Below are 22,516 nucleotides of genomic sequence, written 5' to 3'. Positions count from 1 at the left end.
AACTGGACTGTTTTAGTTGGTTTTATATTTTAACATCGATGTTTCAAATTATTTCAATATGCAAATAATTTAATTCTGATTTAATGTTCATCCTTTATATGCTTTTGCTTAATTGTATTTCTTTTAAATTATAAACTGGATTGAGTTCAAAATGTGGGGGGAAAGGTGGGATATATGTATGTATGTATGTATGTATGTATGTATAATAATAGCCACTGTGTATTACAATCCATTCTTTCTTCCTTCTTCCCCTTATTTCAGAAAAATACAATTTCCTGGGAATCAGCATCGTAGGCCAGAGCAACGACAGAGGAGATGGAGGTATTTACATTGGCTCCATCATGAAAGGTGGTGCTGTGGCAGCTGATGGACGGATTGAACCAGGGGACATGCTGTTACAGGTCAGTAAGCAGTTACTTGCTTTTAGTCCAGAAAAAACAACAACTGTTATGGGCTCTGGCTTCTTAATGGCAAATGCACAGCCCGTGAAGGCCATACAGCAGGTGATTTTGAGAAGCAATCCTGGATCTCCAGGATCCAGGACTCTTCTCACCCTATCACAGAGGATCCACCATATCAGGAGTGTTACCCAGCACCATATTAGGGATGGTCTCTCTCTCTCTCTCTCTCTCTCTCTCTCCCTCCAGACAGGATCCAGTCCATTGAAAGGTCCATGACCAGGGTTAGGAACAATGATTCTTCGAACATCTCCATCCTGTCATATCTTATCATATCAAATATCTTATCATAGCATATCTTACCATATCTTATCAAAACTCTTATATGCTACATTCCAGGTGAATGAGGTCAACTTCGAGAACATGAGCAACGATGATGCAGTGCGAGTGTTGCGAGAAATTGTTTCGAAGCCGGGGTGAGTGATTGCTTCAGAGGGCTTGCTTTTGTGGTTGGAGAGTTACTAGTGCTGAAAAACACATTCTGATTTTGACTTTGGTTAAGACTGGGAGAATGCACAGGCCCACCCTACTGTTAAGGCATGTGAGAAAGCTGTTTTGGGTGGCAGTGTATTAAACAATATATTAAAACCATGATTAAAATGGTTAAAAATGCATTTAATAAGCAGAAGTAACAGATGAAATATAAAATAAAATACAAAACACCACTCCACCCATATAGCTGTTGTATAATATACAACTCAAAGCCCTGTCCCAATAAAAAGATCTTCATCTGCTGATGGAAAGAGAATAAGGAGGGGGCCAACCAAGCTTCCCGTGGAAGCCTGAGAGCAGCCATGGAGAAGGCTGGCTCCTAAGTCATCACCAGATGTGCCTGAGAACCTTCTGAAAGAAGGTGAGACTTAAAGAAAACCCTTCCCTATAGTTCTTAAAGCTTGTATAAGGAGATATGGTCTCTCAGATAGTCTGGACCTAAACAGCATTTACCACTGTGCCTGGAGATGAACTGGTAACCAGTTAAGTTGTTTCAACAGGGCGGGGGGCACATGATAACCAAATCCAGCCCAACCATAGCATTTTGGACCAACCGACATTTTCAGACAGTTTCCAAAGGCAGCCCCACACAGAGCGCATTGCAGTATTCCAAATGGGATGTAATCGGCATGTATCACTGCAGCCAAGTGTGACCTCTCAAATAATGGGCACAGCTTGCGTACTAGTTTAAAGTATGCAAACATACTCCTGGCCATTACTGAAACCTGGGCATCCAGGCTCATTTCTCAGTCCTTATTCCCTCATCTGCTTTACGACTGACCAAAAGTACTTCTTTCTTGTCTTGAAAAAGTTTCCGTGTGTTCAGCCTCATCCAGTCCATTACTGACAGCAGACACTAGTCTAGTGAAGAAATAGCTTCCGTGGAGTCAGATGGAAAGGAGAGATGGGGTTGTGTGTCATCAGCGTATTGATGAGACTGAACCCCTAAACTTTGGATTACCTCTCCCAGTGGTTTCATGTAAATATGAAACAGCATAGGGGAGAGACTTCAGCCTTGAAGGACACCACAGACCAGTGGCCAGAGTAACCAATAGGCATCCCTCAGCACCATTTTCTGAGTCTGCCCCTCCAGGAAGGACTGGAATCAAGGTAAATGCTGCTGAGAGGTCCAGCAGAACCAACAGGACCACACTCCCTTGCTTAGTTCCTTGCATAGGTCATCCATCAAGGTGACCAGAGCCAACTGTATCCCATAACCATGCATGAAACCAGATTGACCTAGATCTCGATAATCCATCTCTTCCAGGAACCCCTGGAGCTGGGAAGCCACAGCACATTTCAGAACTTTGCCCCCCAAATGGGTCTGGCTGATATTTCTCCAGTATGATGGGGTCATGGGAAGATTTTTCCATAATGGCCTCACCACAGCCTCTTTTAGACAAGGTGGCAACCTGCATTGCTGTAGTGAGGCTTTCACTGCTCCCCTAACACATTCAGCCAGACCTCCTTAGGCTGCTTTTATGAGACAAGAGGCATAAGACACACATGGTGGCTCTTGCCTCTTCAAGGATCCTTATGTTCTCTCCATTCATTAACCAGGTAATCATGGCCATTCCTCCCTGTGAGCAGGTGTAGTAGGTTTGCAGGTGGATAGCTATGGCAGAATTCTGTTCCCACTTAAATTTTCCTTCAGTCCCTAAATTTCTGTCATTGCAATAACTTACAGCTTAAACAGCATTCAGAAATCCGGTTTAGGGCTCCAAAGAAAAGGGGCAGGCAAAGGGACCAAGCAAATGTGAACACAGCAAGTTCTAGGTGTGAATTGGTTTCAGTGTCTCACTCTTTGCAATGCTAGAAATTTGGGTCTAAAGGACAATTTTATTTGGAGAAAGAATTCTTATTTAGGGGCTCATTGCCCTCATTCCCCATATCCCCAGTAGCTACACGACTGGAGATTTTCTTCCTGAAGGAGACAGAGTGGACTTTTGAGACAGGGATGGGCTTTGGAGAGAAACCTTCTGGGGCCTCTGCCTTATTTGAGCTATTTACAAACTGGATTAGGCCCATGGAGTAAAGCTTCCCTGCTCTTATTTTATATGCTTGGTTTCATGTGGTTTGAAGTGTGGCGCGTGGCAGCCATGTAAAAGGTTTATTATTTTTCCCCCTTCCTTTTTTCTCCCAGCCCCATCAGTCTAACAGTGGCCAAATGTTGGGACCCGACACCCAGGAGTTATTTCACCATCCCCAGGGGTGAGTGATCAGCCACTATAATTGCTTTTGGCATTAAAGTACACCAAACTCACAGCATCAGCCGTCACAAGGCTTCAAATAGGAGGACGTGGGAAAACGCAACTAGTGCTAATGGAGCCAGGATTGTGAGCGAAACAAACACTCATTCAACTTAATTCACTTCTGCAATATGTGATCGTTTTCAACACAGAATAAGATAAAATTGGGAAGTGAATTATGGAACACCTGCAGAGTGTGTACTCTCTCTCTCTCTCTCTATATATATATATGTATATGTAAGATACAAATAATGTGTAGCTTGGCCCTTAGATAACCTGTCAAAGCTGTATGTTAATAATGATGGACAATGAGAGTGAAACGAATCATAGAATTATAGAATCTTAGAGTTGGAAGAGAGCACAAGGGCCATCCAGTCCAACCCCATTCTGCCATGCAGGAATTCACAATCAAAGCATCCCCGACAGATGACCATCCAGCTTCTGTTTAAAAGCCTCCAAAGAAGGAGAGTCCACCATTCTCTGAGGGAGTGTATTCCACTGTCAAACAGCTCTCACTGTATGGAAATTCTTTACCAGTTTTGGTCACCATCCTCTGAAAACCTTCTTGAATTATGGTGACCAGAGCTGGACATAATATTCCAAGTGAGGTCTGACCAAAGCAGAATAGAGTGTTACTATTACTTCCCTCACTCTAGACACTGTACTACTATTGATGCAGCCCAGAATTGCACTGGCTTTCTTCACTGCTGCATCACACTGTTGACTCATGTCTTGAATCAGTCTTAGGCCCCATACAGACAGGCCAAAATAAAGCTGCTTCGGGTCACTTTGGAGGTATGCTGTTTAAATAATGCATGCGTCCTAAGAGTCCAGAAGCTGCGCTAAATCTGCGCTCCAGTTCTTAGGACAGGACTGTGGATTTGGTGAGGTTTCCAGACGCTTAGGACACATGCATCATTTAAACAGCATTCCTCCAAAGTGACCTGAAGCAGCTTTATTTTGGCCTGTCTGTATGGAGCGTTCGTTACCAAATGTAAGAGCCTGAAGCTAAAACATGTCAATATATTTTGGTCCCAGCCCCTTTGCCTTTGACATGTCACCCTCAAGATCTTCTCTGAAAGTGGGCTGAAAGAAAGTTCCCCACTCCTGCATTCCAGGCTAGTAAACATTATTGCAGGCTAGTAAGGTGTGTGGCTCTTTGCTTTTGTAAGGCTGAAATAAACTCCCAATGTTTGGCTAACACTGTTCTGTTTTTTCTCCCTCTTTTCTCTCCCTCTGTCTCTTTCTCCCTCTCCTCTCATGATTCAGCTGAACCTGTGCGACCGATCGACCCCGCAGCTTGGATCTCTCATACCACAGCCCTGACGGGAGCGTACCCCCGTTACGGTATGAGCCCCTCCATGAGCACCATCACCTCTACCAGCTCCTCACTAACAAGCTCAATTCCTGATTTGGAAAGTAAGTCACACTGCCACCAGGACCAGGCAGGTTTTCCTCCTGCACAGGGCTGGCAGTGTAGAGCTAAACAATCAAACAAAAATACACAACCAAAACCAAAAACAATTCAATTTTTAAAAAATAACTGCAACAAAATGGTTGTTTTCTTACTTTGTGGGGAGCATAAAACTTGTTCGTTCCTCTGCTGCCTCTCCTCCGTCTCCCTTTCTACCAAAGATGATGCAAAAATTCTAAAAGAACCCCACATACCTCCTATCCCTTTAAGCTGAGCCACCACTCAGTCTTATTGAACAGCCATGTCGCCCGTTAATAAGGAGCCAATAATCATTTTTCATACTCTTGAGTATCTTTCAAACCCAGGACATTTTGTTTGCTCATCATGTACTCTGCCATTGAGCAATGGCCCCTCTGTCCAAGGGTCTTAAATATGAGGCCAAGATCCTATTGTTTAATTGCAGTGGTGAAAGTATGTCAACATAGGCAGCAGCAGCAGGAGAGGAAAGATTGGAGGGAAAGCAGCCAAAATCACTGTTGTCAGCAGGGAAAATTTCTCCAATGCCTGTCTTAGATGGAAGGGAATTTTGAACATTAGGTGTTTGGGCAAAGATGTATTGGACAACTGTCTCTCCCATTGGAACATATGATTGTCAAGCCAGCCTTTTCAGAGCACTAAGCTTCAGGGGGATTCATTTCTCCCAGAAGGCAGGCACTGAAGAAACTGTTTGGAGCTGTCTGTCACCAACCTTCCCCTTTCAGTGGTGATGGGTTTGCCTGCTTTCCTTCACTGTCATTGTACACTCCTAGAAAAAATGCAGTTAACATAACAAACTGTTATGCTCATGTGGTATACCAACAAGATCTAGCCAAAATTAGGGTCTCACCATACAGTGGGCAGGATTACAACCATACTCACCCGACTCGAGTTTGTGTGTATTCCCAGATAAGAGCCCCTGAAGTCAGGTGTCAAAGCTGAAGGTTTGAACCTGGAACACAGGCTAGGGCAGTGATGGCGAACCTATGGCATGCGTGCCAGAGGTGGCACTCGGAGCCTTCTCTGTGGGCACATGTGCCGTCGCCCCAGCACAGAGTTTGCCAGAGTTTATTACTAGAAAGCCAGAGGGACATGGCACTATGAAATTAATAAGTAGGTTTTGGGTTGCAGTTTGGGTACTCGGCCTCTAAAAGGTTCACCATCACTGGGCAAGGGCTTTGGCTGGACCTTGAAGAACAGCGGGCAAAAGAGGCTGCTGTGTTGTCCAGACCAGACTCTTAGTCTATGGCCTGTTACAGACTGCCAAAATAAAGCTGCTTCGGGTCTCTTTGGAGGTATGTTGTTTAAATGATGCATGGGTCCTAAGAGTCCAGAGGTCGTGCCAAAGCCACACTCCATTCCTAAGCACTGGAGTGCAGCTTTGATGCAGCTTCCGGATTCTTAGGATGCATGCATCATTTAAACAGCATACCTCCAAAGAGACCCGAAGCAGCTTTATTTTGGCAGTCTGTAACAGGCCTATGTGTGCCAAGGACTACCACACAATCCAAAAAGTTCATAGTTCCTAACAATCGTAAAGATCTCTGTTCCCTTCAGCGCATGGGTTCATACGTTCCAGCTTTGCCCAGAAAGTTAAGACATGATTTTGAGTAATGGACAGCATTTTCAAAACATCCGCTAAGCCCTACATGCTGCTAGGGATCCTATTCTAACACCTGAGTGTTGCTGCAACCTGTTACCAGCAGAGGAAGAAAGGAGGCACAGGAGCAGTAATTTGAGGATGCTAATCTCTTAGTGGATTAGGCCCACATTGCCAAGCAAATGGGCATCGGTGAGGAGCTGAGTGTACTTAGGAAGAAGAGGATACTGAGGCTCTCTTCCATCCCCTTAACAGGAAAACCTGGAATTGGCACTTCTTGAATCCTTAGAATCCAGCATTGATATACTTCTGTATCAGTTCTGTGCAAGGAGAGAAGTTTTTTCCCTTACTAAATTCTGCCATTATGATCTCGATCCTCTGTTGGTGGTCATTAGTCTTCTCATAGCCCTGCCTTGGAAATCTGAAAAGAAGGAGCAATTGCATCTCATTATTTCGTCCATTTTCTTTTGCAGACTTGATCAGGTTCATCATTATCTTTAATATGAGTGACACAGCCTCTAGTATTGATTTTAGCAAGAAAACCTTTGTTGCTGACTTCATTTTATCTAAACAATCCATCCTAGAACCACAATATAGTTTTGTGCAGACTTGGAGATTACTATAATCTAATGCTGTCTGGCAATTTTGCTGTTGGCAGTAACTGTGACATTGTTTGAATTCCTTTGAAGATGCCCAGCCTGTTACCTACCTTGATGCATGAACTGGGAATGCAACACAGAGGCCCCTTCTTAATCATGCTGCTGAAATTAAAACTGCCTGGGAAAATACAAATAAAGAAATATGTGTAGCAGAAATGACAGCTGATCAGATTTCATAAAGGGAAACTAGTAAAATGTCTGAGCAAAGGGAGATGTTTTATATCAAGCCAATGTTGCTTAGACTTTATATTTGAGACACAGAGGTCTGTGGTCCCTTTTTAATACATTAAAATCGAAAGGGCACCATACTCTTGTGGGCCTTTCCCCCCAGTTTGCTCTGAAGCAAGTGGGCAAAATAGTCTTGCACATACATGTGGGTGTAGCCCATGGGCTGCACTTTACCCACCCCTGTTCCAAGCAAAGCAAGTCAAAACAACTCTGATCCCTTGATTCATCTCTGGTAGTGCTCATATCTTACCCTGTGGGAAACGACAACAAGCTTTCCAGTTTATTGCTCCCCACATCTTCAAATTAGAACATTGTTTGAACCAAAACCACATGTTGCTTTTCTTACTACTAACAAAACTAACTTCCAGCCAGTGCCATACATTTGTTGCAGAGCGCTGATGGCGATAAATTGGTTGCATATGGAACCCAGGAGCCTTTGTGGGTAAATGGCGTGTGGTGGATGAGGATGGTTCTGGTGTGTGTGGAGTTGCATGGCCTGAATATGAATGCTATTGAATCTGTTTTTGCCTCACGCATATTCCTTTTCGACGGGTGACATAGCAAGTTGCCACATAATGGTAAAACCTCAATAGATTCCTTTAAATCAAGGTGTGTGGAGGACATTTGCCTTGTTTTTAAACCAAATTGCTTTCCCAGAAGCTCCCTGGAAAGCTCCTAAACGTGGTAGAAAAACAAGACACTTGCTCCCTGCTGATGAAATTGGGAGAGGGGGGTTTGGCAGACTTAGAGGCCCAGCAATTGAGGTTTGGGCATACCTCTCTGCACAGCTCATCCCTTAGAACCAGGAGCAATGTGTCCTGTTCTACCATAAAGAACCAAAGAGTTTCAGTTTGCAGACTTGCCAAGGCTGGGATGTGATGCTGTCCTGGTTTCTAGATCCACCCAGGCAGCTCCTGGGTTCTCCCTGGCCTTGCTACCTTAGCTGCTGTCTTTGAGACATTTCTCCGTGGCTTGCCTGCTTCTCCTGTCCCAGTTTCTTTGTGCCAAAACAAAACTAAAAGATTAAAATTCCATCCTTATGGCAGGGGAGAAAATTTCTGAGACTTAACTCGGATGCTCAGGTTATGATTTCTCTCTCATAGGCCATCTTGAAATGAACAGAAGCAGCATGAAGTTTCCACCACCTTTTTCCCCCCAAGTTAGCCTAAGGCATTTTGCTGTTTGAGATGGAAAATCAAAATGGGACAGCTGCTAATCTACATGGCTCACTGTCAGGCTGGGATGAAATCCTCCCATTGAAACCTTCAGCTGGATTTTTGGGAGGCTGTAGGGATAGGGTTGTGTCATTTTGACGGGGTTTCTCGGAGAAGACAATGGGTTTTGAAAGCTATTGTTTCCCCCCCAAAATTCCTTCAGACAAATATTACATCCTGAGAGCAACACTATATCATGGTGATGATTGTGTGGAGGAAAGATGCCAGTAGCCTCAAGAGTTGCAATGCTGGCACAGTTGCTGCCAACAACATATAAGCAAACTGTAGCTGCCTTAGTTTTTGCCACCTCCATGAGGAGTAGGTATTCTTACAGTCCTCTTGTGCAGGTCACTTTCATTTTAACTTGGGTTTTACAGGGGAACCTACTGGCAGGATTTTACGTCACAGGCCAGCTAAACCTGTCTACCACACTGCTACCCTTGAAGATACCTACAATCTGAAGTGTTTGCCTAGCTTTCCTCCCAATATTGCTACCTCTGTGTGAAGCACTTATCTGCCTGTCTCTCTCTCATTCTTGCTCAATCTCTCTTTCTCTCTTTCCATCTGTTTTCATTCACTGTGTCATTGAAAGCGATATCTCCAACCTTTTGTACTTTTTCAGAGCTAGATGAATCCCCCTTGACGGTTAAAAGTGACATGGCTACCATTGTCAAGGTTATGCAGTTAGCAGATTCAGGGCTTGAAATTCGAGACAGGATGTGGTTAAAAATTACTATCTCCAGTGCAGTAATAGGTGAGTATTTCACACCTCTGCAAAGAGTTGCCCCATAGACATGATTTGTTGTTGTTGTTGTTGTTGTTGTTGTTTTTCTTGCATTTGTTTGCTATGAATAGAAGCATCCTTGCTACAACAGTAGAATGCCATCAGCAATAATTGAGGATCTGGAAAAAGTCTCCTTTCTAGACATTAGGACGAACTCAACATTAGGAGGGTTACAATCAGGAAGTGTTCTTCTGACATATCCAATGAACGTATTAATTTCAGTTAACCAACCCATGTATTTAAGCAGAGGCTGGATGGCCATCTGTCGGGGATGCTTTGATTGAGAGTTCCTGCGTGGCAGAATGGGGTTGGACTGGATGGTCCTTGCGGTCTCTTCCAGCTCTATAATTCTATGATTCTATTATTCTAAGAGCTTCCTGACACTAAGAGCTGTTCTATAGTGGAATATGGTTCCTTGGAGAGTGGTGGAGTCTCCCTCTCTGCAGACTTTTAAATAAGAGGCTGGATGGATATCTGTCGGGGGTACTTTGATTGTGTATTCCTGCATGGCAGGGGGTTAGGCTGGAAGGCCTATGATTGAGGTCTATGATTCTAGACAACTCCCAGAATCCCCAGACTCAAGAATTGGTACAGCATTCCTTTTTCATATTCTGGGTTATTTTATCTGCATCTTTGACCTCGGCGTCCCTTGACCATTTTAGATGCAGACTGGATGAATAAAGACATTGTGAAGTCGAAGGCTTTCCTAGTTTTTTGTGGGGTTATGTTCTAGAAGAGTTTATTCCTGGTGTTTTGCCAGCAGCTGATCCATTAAGGATCCATTCTAGATTCTACCCCCAATGAATAAGTAAATAAATTATTCATTCAGATGTTACCTTCTTCTCATTTGCAGGAGCAGACGTGGTTGACTGGCTTTATACACACGTGGAGGGCTTTAAAGACCGAAGGGAGGCTCGGAAGTATGCCAGCAGCATGTTAAAACACGGATACCTCAGGCACACAGTGAACAAAATCACTTTCTCAGAGCAGTGCTACTATGTCTTTGGCGATCTTTGTGGCAGTAAGCCCCACTTATTTTATGCTGTTCATGCTTCCTAGCCCTGAAACGGAAACCCTGGGAACCTTTTGCAAGCATCTTCGTGGTGGTAGTTTTGCCTGTGCCATTCTCAAAGTTCTTTCCCTCTTTTCTCCAGATCTGGCTGCACTAAACCTTAACAACGGTTCCAGTGGGGCTTCGGACCAAGACACCCTGGGTCCACTCCCACACACAGCTGCACCGTGGCCCCTGGGGCAAGGCTACCCATACCAGTATCCTCTTGCCCCTTCGTGTTTTCCACCGGCTTACCAGGACCCAGGCTTCAGCTATGGGAGCGGCAGTGCAGGGAGCCAGCAGAGTGAAGGTAGGTCTTGGGCATGAGCCTATGTCTTCCCGTTCTTTCCATTTGCAATGACCATTGGCTTAGTTCTGTTCCATCCACCATTTTTTGTTTGTCTTTTCTCTTCTTGTGGGTCCTTGTGTGCCTCATGCATGGAACTGATTTGTTTCTTCTGCAAAATGAAGGCTAGTTATTGATTATTTTAACAGAGTTGCCTGCATGGGTTGACTGTAGTGTCTCAGCTCTCCTGGAAGAAGGTGTAGGGCCATGCCTTTAATCCAGAGTTTTGCAAAGTTACTGTTTGGACTATGCCTGGGGAATTCTCTGTGTTATAGTCCAAAAAGTAACTTATCCAAATAGCCGTTTACTGTACATTTTTCTGTGTTTTTAAAAAATTAAATCTAATGTATGGATGGTGTCAAGAAGTTCTGCAATCTGCTGCCTGTTCATCTGCACTGTGAGATCCTGGTTGTTGTTGTTTTACCAAACATGCCTCTACTGCAGCATGATCAATTTTTGACCCAGTGCAGCGATTAAAATAATTATCAAGTTTGTTGGCTGGGTGAATCAGGTATGCATTGTGTGCAATAGGACAAAAAAAGTAACCCCACACCCATCATCACACTCCTCAATCTACAGTACAAGTTTGCTGTACCACCACCACTACTACTGTTACTACTAATATTAATATCCTATCTTTTTCCCAGTCTGCAACCCAAGTATTTTACAAAAGTTAAAATCAATGCAGGTTTTTAGAAAATCACCAGAGTCCCCCCATCCAATCTTCTATTGGTATTTTGGTTGGTTTCAGCCAAAATTGGCTCAGTCTTATTCCCACTAAAATCAGTGGAAATCAACGACCCCTCTGGTTTTAATGGGACTTAAATTCAGTTTCCTTGATCCTGCGTGTGCTGATCCATAAGCAACATTAGTGCACTTTACTACCTGAAACCACAAGGTGTGCTGATGACACCCAGCTCTGCCTCTCCTTTTCAGAGGAGGGTTTGGGCATCCTAAAGCTTTGTCTGCATAAAGACTATGTAGGATATGAACTAACAAGATGAGACTCAGCCCTAATAAGACAGTTAATCAATGATCACGTCCAAGTTTAGGAGTACATCCTGTTTTAGACAAGGCTACACTCATATTGAACTATCAGGCCCACATCTTCTGCTTTTGCTCCTTTGTGCTCAGGCTGTGGCTATAGCCAGGGTCACCTTTGCCCAGCTTCAGCTGTACCTTTCCTGGAAAAAACAGACTTGGACATATGCCTGGCAATTTTACCATATACATTACCACAACAGACTTTAGTGTGTGACTTCTCATGGAAAGTGTTCAGAAAGTGTAGCTGTTGCAAAATGTTCACATCGGCCTGTTACAGTCTGCCAAAATAAAGCTGCTTCGGGTCTCTTTGGAGGTATGCTGTTTAGATGATGCATGGGTCCTAAGAATCCGGAAGCTGCACCAAAGCTGCACTCCAGTGCTTAGGAATGGAGTGTGGCTTTGGCGTGACCTCCAGACTCAAAGGACCCATGCATCCTTTCAATAGCATACCTCCAAACAGACACGAAGCAGCTTTATTTTGGCAGTCTGTAACAGGCCTTAGGTTGCTTTCTGGGGTGTTCTTTACAAATTACAGCACCAGTTTTATAGCTGATTTCAGTTCAGGAGGATAGTTCTTTCTTTGAGATGACTAAAGGGCTTTATTCCATTTGAAAAATCTGTTGTGTTCCATCTGCCCATCATTTACAATATTTATCAGAGGCCCGGAATAAGTTACATTAGAGGGAACGTGGAACAGGGCCTTTTCTGGAGTAGCACCCCAATTCTGCTTCACCCATCTTATGGAAGATAGATTTAAATAGAGCAGTGCCAGGAATACAGTGTAATGAATCCCCAACACATACGAACTGTAAGCACCAGGTAGGGGCATGTCTGGGAATGATGAGGCTAACAATATGATGCATTGTTTTGCCCTTCACCTCTTACTGGCTCAAGTGTTGCTGCTGTGGTTGCTGCTACTGCTGCTGCGTTGTCGTTTCTCTTTAGGGGGAGCTTTATGTAACTGTTGTTATTCCCTTGTTTTGTCCTGAGCAAGCCCTAGACTGAAGGAGTCATAAAGGAATGGCTGGGATTGGTAAGCGTTTCACATCTCCATTCAAATTTAGCATTACTGGTCCATAGCATGATCATCTAGATTCAAGACTTCCTTTCCTCTCAACACCCATATGTCTAGCTTGTTTCTCTCCATGTTTATACCCATTTATTTTGATTTGAATTATTTTGAGTACCGTAGAGCAGGGGTAGGCAACCTGCGGCCCGCGGGCCGGATGCGGCCCAGCAAGGCCTTGGGACCGGCCCCCGGCCTGGTCCTGCCACTGATTGCCGCCGGGGCCTTTGGGGGGCAATTGTCTATAGAAGCCTCAGAAACATGCATTTATATTAACATTTTTAAAAAAATCAGCAATTTTTTTCACGTGTCCTCCATTTTTTTAAAAAAGTGTCTTCCATTTAAACATTTTGTCCTACATTTGTCCTGGTTTATTTATATATTTAAATTTTTTTTTTTAAAAAATAATTATTTATTTTTTGGCTTCGGCCCCCCAGTTGTCTGAGGGACAGCAACCCGGCCCCCGGCTCAAAAAGGTTGCCTACCCCTGCCGTAGAGTCTAGACAAGCTGCTAAGGAAGGCTTGGTTACGTCTCAGCTGGCGCTGGTCTTGCCTACCACCAGCTGGCAGGTAATAGTCACCAACCTTCAGCTCTCATAGGGCCAGTTTCAGAAGGAAACACTCATGCTTTGTTCTCACTGGGCACCTTCTGGAAGTAGTTTTTGTCTTCTCTTTATGGGAGATCTGTAGATAGCCAATTCTTCTGTTGAGGAATCCAAACTCATCCTCCCATGATAGAAATAGAAGGCTGCCGTATACCAAGCTTCTGAGTTCTAGCCCGGTAAAGTCTACTGCAGGCAGCAGTTTCTGGAGCATTGCTAGCTAACTGGGAGGTGCGACAAACTGAACAATTAACAGAGCATTTCCTCTAACACAGGAACTTATATTGCCACATTTTGTTAAAATTAAATTAGCACAATGTCTCCGGGGTCTTTAGGGTAAAATGTGAAGCACTTTTTCTGTATTTGGATTTTGAGTGTTGCTTTTGACCTTTGCTTTCATGCTTTATCAATCTTGCCAAATTTCAGGCATGGGGGGAGCTGTTTGTTTTGTTTGTGTGTTCGTTTGAGCTGCTACATTGCTGCTATATTGCTTCTCCAAGCCTTCTGAGTTGGTTCCAAGCATCCATGCATGATAGAACCTCATCCACGTTTGTCCCAGTATTTATGCACACACAGATCCCGTAGCCATTCATAGCATGCAAATGTCAGCATTGAGTAGGACCATGCCATTGCCGTTCTGTACGAAGGAAACACGAGTGAACGAACCCACTTCTTTTTAACAGACGACTATATTCCCTTCCCTCTCTTCCCAACCCCACTCCCCCATCCAGGAAGCAAAAGCAGTGGTTCTAACCGAAGCAACAGCGAGAACAGCCGGAGGGCTCTGAACCGGGAGAAGGATCGCAAGTCAGCCGGGAGTGGCAGTGAATCGGATCATGCCACCCGGAGCACGGGAGGGGGCAGCCTTGCGCGGCGGGAGCGGCCTGCCAGCCAGCTCAGCCATCGCAGCCACGTCTCTGCCGCCACCACCACCAGCGAGAGGAGCCCTCACAGCCACCACTCCTACGGGCCTCCAGGCGTGCCCCCGCTCTATAACTTCCCGAAACTGGGCTCCAAAGTCTACGGGACCAGCGGCCCCCCCGGGGGACCCCCCGTGCGAGAACTCGGCTCCATCCCTCCTGAGCTGACGGGGAGCCGCCAGTCGTTCCAGAAGGCCATGGGCAACCCTTGCGAGTTCTTCGTCGACATTATGTGAACAGAAGTGCCTTCAGATAGTCGTCTGTGCCGTTTTGTCGGGGTTCCTTTTTCAATTGTGAATCAACATTTGGACAATTTCAAAAGAAAATTAGGGGCAAAAGAGTGTGTGCTTTTTTAAACAAAAATTGTGAGAGAATAACTGCATCGACAGCCCTTTGCATGTCACACCTTCCTGACTCTCGAATTATGTTTTGCAAGCAAACAGTGAAAAGAAAATCTGGGATGTTCGATATCTGCAAATCACAGAATCACTCCTCTACCCTTTCCTTCCTTTTTGCCTGCCTCCCCCCTTCCCAAATTCCCTTTATTTTCTGAATGTGATCGGTTGGTGTTCTCTTCACATACTTTAATGTGCTTCGTTATATGTGGCACCTTTTCCCAGTGCAATGATACTGTGTCCTCCTTGGTTTATTCAAGGGATGGTTTTCTATGTAGTACTTTAAAAAGAGTGTGTGTGTAAGAGAGAAGAAAAACAGAAAAGAAAAGAAAAAAGCAACAATACACAATTCTCCAGTCCTGCATATTTGCACCTTTAAAAATATTCTGGTTTGTATCTTTCTGGCCAGGGGAAAACATGTTTTTGCTTTGAGTTGTTTCTCCTCCTCCTCCTTTTCCTCCTCATCTATGATAAGGACAATGCTGTCTAGCAGCTGTAAAAATCTAATGGCATATCTTTGCAGGTGCATTTTGGGAGCCCCCCTCACCATCTAGATTGCTCCCTTTTCTTGCTTTTACTATCAAGCTCCTGGTTGCATAAGCCAAGAGTGTCTCATATGTGTTGTGCTGCATATTTTCCATGGTTCCCTCTCTTCCATGACTCTGGCCCCATACAGACAGGCCAAAATAAAGCTGCTTCAGGACACTTTGGAGGTATGTTGTTTAAATGATGCATGCATCCTAAGAATCCAGAAGCCACACCAAAGCCACGATCCAGTCCTAAGGACTGGGGCACAGCTTTGGTGCAGCTACCAGACTTTAGGACGCATGCAACATTTAAACAGCATACCTCCAAAGTGTCCCGAAGCAGCTTTATTTTGGCAGTCAATCTTTCATTTCTGTTCAGCATATCCTTGTACATTAAGCTGGTGCTCACAATTATTGGCTTATTTGCCTATCAGCTGTGCTTTAGCTCTCTGTACATAATGTATAGCTGAGCTACACAATCTGGAGTATGATTGTTTTGCACATTAATCATTGTGCAATTTTAGGTGTTAGTTTTTCTGGGACTTGGCCGTTTTTGTAAAGTTTCCAGATGGTGGACTTTAAAACAAAGACATGAGATTGATAGGAGGAGAGAGATAGGAGTTTGTTTTTTAGCACTTCAGACAAAGGAGTCACTTAATTATTGAATCTAGGAGAAAATCACTGCATTATTGAAACTAGAGGTTGACGCTATTACACTAAAATGTGCAACTGCAGAAGCTTGTATAGCCAGTGGTCAGGGATGATGGGAATTGTACTCCAGCATCTAAAGGTGCACAGTTGCACCACACATCTCTTAAACCATGTAATTGCTACCCCCATGGGCAGAAATATTAAAGCGTAGCTATAAGTGATTCACTATGAACATCTAAACAAGTGGATTTCCCCTCCCAGTTTGGCATCCTTTCAAAGGGAGAGGTTTTTTCCTGCCATGCAGGTTTGCTTATAGATGTGTGTCCCTGGGGTATGATTCCCAATTCCTTGCCAAGGCAAAATGCCAGCGTTCTGCATATATTGGATAAAGGTTATTGGAAATGTCTATATTTTCATGGTTTGTTTGTCTCTGGCTAGCCATGAAGAGAAAGAGGGGAAAGAGGAAGAAAAGGCTAGGAAGAATGAAAAGAGGCAGAGCCTCAGGTTAGTGGTTGAAAACCATTATTGTTGTTGATATTGTTTATTATTATTATTATTATTATTTTCAAGGTTGTGCAATGTGTTTCTGAAGTGATACTCTGAAACAGGGTTTAAGCCCTAGCCAGATAGCCAAGGGTGAAAAGTTATAGGCGTTGCAATCCAACAGCATCTAGAGGACTGTGTATTCTCCATCCAGGGACGTAGCCAAGGGGGGGGGGGTTCTTGGGGTCTGGACCCCCCCTTCCATTAGAAAAATGAATGGTGTGTGCTGCTGTGCTGCCGCACTCAAGCCCCATTATAATGGTGGCACTTAGTCTAGACCCCCCCCCCCCTTCCCAAAATCCTAGCTACGTCCCTGCTCCATCTCTTCTTCTTATTTGCTTTCATTGCCTTGGATGGATGGTGACCTTATGAATGAAAGACTTCCAAGAGCCCTGCATCAATTGCTCTGCTCAGGTTCCGCAAACTCAGGGCAGCCATGGTTTCTTTGATTGAATCAGCTTACTAGTAACATGGTCTTCCTCTTTTCCTACCGCTTTTTCTGTCCATTGTAGGCCTATTACAGACTGCCAAAATAAAGCTGCTTTGGGTCTCTTTGGAGGTATGTGATTTAAACGATGCATGGGTCCTAAGAGTTCGGAGGTTGCGCCAAAGACACACTCGATTCCTAAGCACTGGAATGCAACTTTGGTGCAGCTTCCAGATTCTTCGGATGCATGCATCATTTAAACAGCATCCCTCCAAAGAGACCCGAAGCAGCTTTATTTTGGCAGTCTGTAACAGGCCGTAGTTTGCTTTTCTTTTGCGTTCTCTTTCCTAGAGGTAAGAGAAATTGCTACCATGAACCCTGGAATCACCTCCTTTAAGAGCTGATGCAGAAAAGCTTATCGCTGTTGGGTATGTGCTGGAAATGACTGAGTTGCACTCAAGCCAGACATGTACTCCTACATGTTGAAGCTAGGGATGGGTGAGAACTTGGATGGTTTGGAGTTTAAGATGAGAACCAACATTTGCACATTTCTTCACAACAAGACAAACCATTTGACGTTCAGAACAGAAATCTCATGTGAGAGAACATGAAACAGTTGTTGGTCTGGGCAAAGGGCTTTTTGGACTTAGGCATCTGGGTTTGAATCCCTCTGTATTCAACATTTGTGGCACTGCTGAAAATTGTGTTGCTGGCTAATTTCTTTCTTACAGATTCTTCAGTTAGAATTTGCAGCTTTTCTCTCCATAAACAGGAAAGAAGGAAGGTTAAATTAAAAAACTTTGAATGCGGGAGAGGAAAAGAAAAATTGGCCAAATTGTCCATCTGCATTGGGTCCAAACATTTATGGGGAGAGGAATCTGCCTTTCCCTGATTCCTGCCAAATCTCCATCATATTGAGGTGGTGAAATTGGGCATCTCCTGCCTAGTGTCCATGACGTCGGGAATATATTCTCTACTATCAGTGAAAACAGGTTTAAAGTACCAGATACAGGAAAAGCCTTTTGTTTCAAAGGGATATCATTTCCACAAAGCATCTGGCAGTCTTATAATTTAAAATGAATTGTTATTTTTAGGCACCAGCTCCAAAAGGGCAAGGAACTGAAAACATGGAGGCCTCCCTCGCTCTTCCTTCTAGACGCACTTAGAGGTTTTCATGCTCACCAGTTCACCAACACATGCTTTCATGCTTATCTCCATAAACGTGAGAACTAGAAACCTACCTTTTCGACCGACAGCTGAGAGAATACAGAAATCTGTGCTTGGTAAAACATGCTAACCCTGTGTGGCACAAGCATGAATACGTGAATATACACTCCTGTGCTTTTAATCTGGAAAAAAAAGAGTTGCAGGTTCTATTTTATTTATATTATTATTATTATTATTATTATTAGGGGGAAATTGCAGCTGGATAAAAAAAGCAAGCAAGGTAACTTCTGAACTCTAGTTTGGAGCACGCTGGCATGCTTTGAGAGAATGACTACCTGTGTTTGGTGAGAAATAAATACATTTGAAATACTAAAAGATGTTCATGCAGCATGTGGTGTCTATAGGAAATGTGAGCAAGCATGGAGAATTGGAAACAGCTCCCAAAAGAGTCCAGTGGACCCACAGAAGAGGAGGGTACCTGTTACATATCTCTGTGTGAGACCCTATACTTGGTATCTTCCTTCTCATGAGTCTCCTCCAGATGCAGCTAGTCCCAACGGTCCATGGACCAACCTGATACTCCCAATGCAGAAAAGATTATCCCTGTCCAAAGAGTTTTAGGGTCAAACTGCAGTTGGATTGAGATTTATCATTGCTTTCACACTGCAAAATTATACCTCTTTGACGCCCCTGGCAACATCCCATGGGGTCCTGAGCATTCCCTTCTCAATCTGATGTTAAAACCTCTCCCCATCTTCCTCCTCCTCTGGATCTCTCTGGCCACTGGACACTCCATTTCCCTCCCTTCTCAATCCAATGTTAAAACCACCTCTCCCCAACCTCCTGACCACCAAACCCCAGTTCCTTCCCTTTTCAATCTGATGCTCAAGCCTCCTCCTCCGGCAGCAGAGAAATAGTGCTAGGTGGCCGGGAGAGGTCTGGAGACGGAGAAGGAGGGAGGGAAGTGTGTTTCCCCCTTTAGATCCTGTGTTACATGACCCTGAGTTTTACCCTCAACATATCCATGGGTGATATCAAAATCTACTTATACCCGAGGTTGACTTGTATACGAGTACATACAATAGTTAAAGTAGTATCAACGTACTATAATTGTGCAATGTAAAATTGTGCAGGGGGAGTATTTTAAATGTGACTAAATCCAGATCCGGTGCAACCTTTTTGGGTTTGGTTTCCATGCAGCTGCTGAAAAGAGTAGGGCGCTGTGCCGCATATCTGCCTAGATGGAGTAGGCAACCCAGGGCCTTACAGAAGCTTTGGTTTAAAATGACCATATCTCTCAGAGTTTTGGCTGTGTTGGCGAATCCTTCTGGGAATTGAAATCCATCCCATCTGATGGGCACCGTATTTTCTGCCCCGGCATTTTTGCATACCTGTGTCTGTTAAATCTCAAGGCAGTGTCTAGACTGGTATCTGCTGAGTGAAATTGGGAATCCTACTTGCAGCATTGTAAAGAAATGTGAACAAGTGGAGTCCTCACAAAGCTTTTGGTGACTGGTCCCTGATTTCTGCTTCTCCCAGCTTAGGATGTCCTTACATAGGTGTGCATTCAAGTCATTTCTGACTTACGGTGACCATATAACCATATATATGGCAAGATTTGTTCAGAGGGAGTTTGCCTTTGCCGCCTTCTGACAGAGTATGACTTTCCCAAGCTCACCCAGTAGGTTTCAATGGCTGAGAAGGGATTTGAACCCAGGGCTCCAGAGTCCTAGTAAAACACCCAAACCACTACATCACACAGGCTCTCGATGTGACATGGCTGCGCTCTATCCTTCCCTAGCATAGTCCTATGGGACTATGGGACTTGTAAACTGGCACAACTCCAGGGCCAGATGAACTACATCCAAGGGTACTAAAAGAACTGGCAAAAGTAAGCTCAGACTAAGCTACTGACAATAATTCCTGGAGAAATGTAAGATACTTCACCTGGGCAGAAAAATGAAATGCATAGATATAGGATGGGGGACCCCTGGCTTAACAAGACTACATGTCTGTGAGTCCTAGTTGACCACAAGTTGAACATGAGTCAACAGTGCGATGTGGCAGCTAACAAGGCCAATGCGATTCTAGGCTGCATCAATAGAAGTATAGTGTCTAGATCAAGGGAAGTAATAGCCCCACTCTATTTTGCTTTGGTCAGACCTCACCTGGAATATTGTGTCCAGTTCTGGGCACCACAATTCAATAAGGATAAGAAGCTGGAGCATGACCAGGCGACTGGTTGTTAGGCTTTAATTGGGTGTGTACGTGGCTCCTAAGGAGGTATAGGGAGACCTAGGTCCTCCAAATTAAATCAGTGGAGTTTATGCCATGATGAAGATTGCAGAACTAGATAGATGGCAAACGAAAGATGACATAGGTGAGCACATGTGTTAACACTCCAAGGATTGCTTCTATCTTCACTCTGAATATGCATTGCCTCTTTAAGTCCCTGCGTTCACTCCATCTCTTTCAAAGCAATCTCATCCTGAACGTTTCATCCAAATGTGGACCCCATTGCTTAAGACTTTACCTTCTTTTTCTCTCTCCTCCATTTTCTTCTCAACTGAGTCCCATCTTGCGCCTGACAAAATGCTGAAGGGGGTCCGGTAGGGTTTTGGGGTGCGGGGTTCATTTTAAAAAACCGTTAACTGGATCGTAAGGAGTCACCGAAAAAGAATGATTAATTCTAATCTGCGATTAGAGGAATGTGTAAAGGATTTTATGTACAGTAGAGGAAACGGTTTTAAGTACTGATGGTAGCAGAGGTCTGAACTGTTCCCTCCTTTGGGATCCCTGGAACTGGTTCTGCTCCAAGACTTGAGTTCCTAGTGGCCTGAACCATACTGTTCCTCCTTTTAATAGATGTGTATTGTACAATTTGCATTCTTTTATTGGTGTAGATAATGTATTTAAAAAACCCAAGTTGTCTGTATAGTTAATATATAACTGCTTATGTGTAAATGCTATTTTAAACAATAAAAAAACTTTTAATTTTATGTGACAAATGCACTTCCAGATTTTGTGGTTATGCCTTCTTTTGAGACCTCAGTGTCTATGTGTGTGTCCTACCCCAAGTATGCGCATACGATATCTTGTGAACTTCTAGATTTTGTTGGACTGCAGCTCCCATCAGCCCTGCCCAGGAACGCTAATGGTAAAAGGGTGATGGGAGTTGCAGTCTGAATGGAAGGCCACAAGTTGACCAAGCCTGCTCCAACTCTTGTCCTCATGACCTTCCCCTTCCTCCCCAGCACTAGCCTTGCTCCAACCAAGAGAGGAATCATAGATTCGTAGAGCTGGAAGAGACCCCAAAGGCCATCCAGTCCAACCCCATTCTGCCATGCAGGAACTCCCAGTCAAAGCATCCCCATTGACAGATGGCCATCCAGCCTCTGCTTAAAGGCCTCCAAAGTAAGAGATTCCACTACACTCCGAGGAAGGAATGTGTTCCACGGTTCTTACTTATTTATTTGGAGTATTTCTACCTTGCTCTTCAGCCACAAAGGCTCTCAGAGCAAATGGTTACTTAGACAGTTTCCTGCCCTTAAGAAGGGATGTCATGTTGAGGATGGAGCAAGCTTGTTTTCTGCTGCTCCAGAGAATTGGACCCAGAGCAATGGATGCAAGCTCCAGGAAAAGAGATTCCAGCTCAACATTAGCAGGAACCTCCTGATAGTAAGGGCTGTTCAAAGGGTTGGAGGAGGACAAATGTTGTCCCCATCTTCAAAAAGGGGATTCAAGCAATTGTTGCCCAGTCAACCTGACTTCAGTACCAGGAATGATTCTAGAGATCATGAAACAGACAGGCCCTAAGTACTTAGAAATAATAATAATAATAATAATAATAATAATTATTATTATTATTATTATTATTATTATTATTATTATTATTGTAGCATTCCCTGGCAAGCCCCGGGGATGCGACCCCTCCCAGGATAGCAATGTTTACCAAGATTGAGATGTGATAATCCTGCTGGCAGACCACAGGATTGTGACCCTCCTTCAGGGTGACAATGCTTTATCCATATTAGATAAGCCCATGTTGATTCGGCTGAGCCTGTTTACATATCCTGTTTCCTTTGCTAATTGGAATTTTCCTAAATACACGTTGGTCACTGATTTCGCAAATTGCCTTCTGATGAACAATGGGATAATGTAAGCCTGATACAACCCTGATGTCAATAAAAGGGCTGGCCAAGACCTGGCCAGCTAAGTTTTGCACCCCCATTCCTGTCTCTGCGTCTCTTTGCCGCAACAAATAATAATATCGCAAACAAAACTTTCAAGTTTAAAAACCCGCTTTGCTTGCTGCTGCGCAATGTTTTCTTTGGTCTTTCAAAGCTCTTGGTTTTCCTTTCCAGATGTGGCTGGATGAGCCATTGGCAGCCATCTGTATCCTCCCTTTTGCATAGCATTAGCCACAGAGGCCTCAAACCCAATGTTGATTTTGACTTGGAATGGGAACTGTATTTGCATGAGGACCTGGAGCTTCGATCTCTTCCTGTCCTCATTTTCATCTCCTTTGCAAAGGCTGAGGACTAAATGGGTGCATTCAAATCTCAGTGAAAAAGAAGCCCCAAGAGACCCAGATGCCCTTGGTCCTGGAGGAGGAGGGCTCAAGCATCTGGGGGTCTCCAGAA

At 44.1% G+C, this 22,516-nt stretch overlaps 1 protein-coding gene across 3 annotated transcripts in view; it reads left to right on the top strand.

The window, feature by feature from the left end:
* Nucleotides 1-21,680, top strand: part of LOC149307711 (segment polarity protein dishevelled homolog DVL-1-like) — a 64,780-nt gene extending 43,100 nt beyond the window's left edge. Inside the window, exons 8-16 of one of the 3 annotated variants that reach the window (XM_089534297.1) lie at nucleotides 262-401; nucleotides 798-874; nucleotides 3,094-3,161; nucleotides 4,469-4,618; nucleotides 8,973-9,104; nucleotides 9,988-10,155; nucleotides 10,289-10,495; nucleotides 12,570-12,608; nucleotides 13,975-14,053. In XM_089534297.1, coding sequence (XP_089390423.1) covers nucleotides 262-401; nucleotides 798-874; nucleotides 3,094-3,161; nucleotides 4,469-4,618; nucleotides 8,973-9,104; nucleotides 9,988-10,155; nucleotides 10,289-10,495; nucleotides 12,570-12,580 — 953 coding nt within the window. In that variant the 3' untranslated portion in view covers nucleotides 12,581-12,608; nucleotides 13,975-14,053. Of the gene's footprint in view, nucleotides 1-261; nucleotides 402-797; nucleotides 875-3,093; nucleotides 3,162-4,468; nucleotides 4,619-8,972; nucleotides 9,105-9,987; nucleotides 10,156-10,288; nucleotides 10,496-12,569; nucleotides 12,609-13,974 lie in introns of all 3 variants that reach the window. The other 2 variants (XM_089534296.1, XM_089534295.1) reach the window with 2 other exon arrangements.
* Nucleotides 21,681-22,516: the final 836 nt, after the last annotated feature.

This window comes from Sceloporus occidentalis, unplaced genomic scaffold, assembly GCF_023333645.1.
Source record: "Sceloporus occidentalis isolate IW3139 unplaced genomic scaffold, rSceOcc1.0.p SCAF_8, whole genome shotgun sequence".
In the NCBI taxonomy this organism is placed as follows: domain Eukaryota; kingdom Metazoa; phylum Chordata; class Lepidosauria; order Squamata; family Phrynosomatidae; genus Sceloporus; species Sceloporus occidentalis.
Note: the sequence above shows the minus strand (reverse complement) of the source record. Positions and strands in the feature narration are given on the sequence as shown.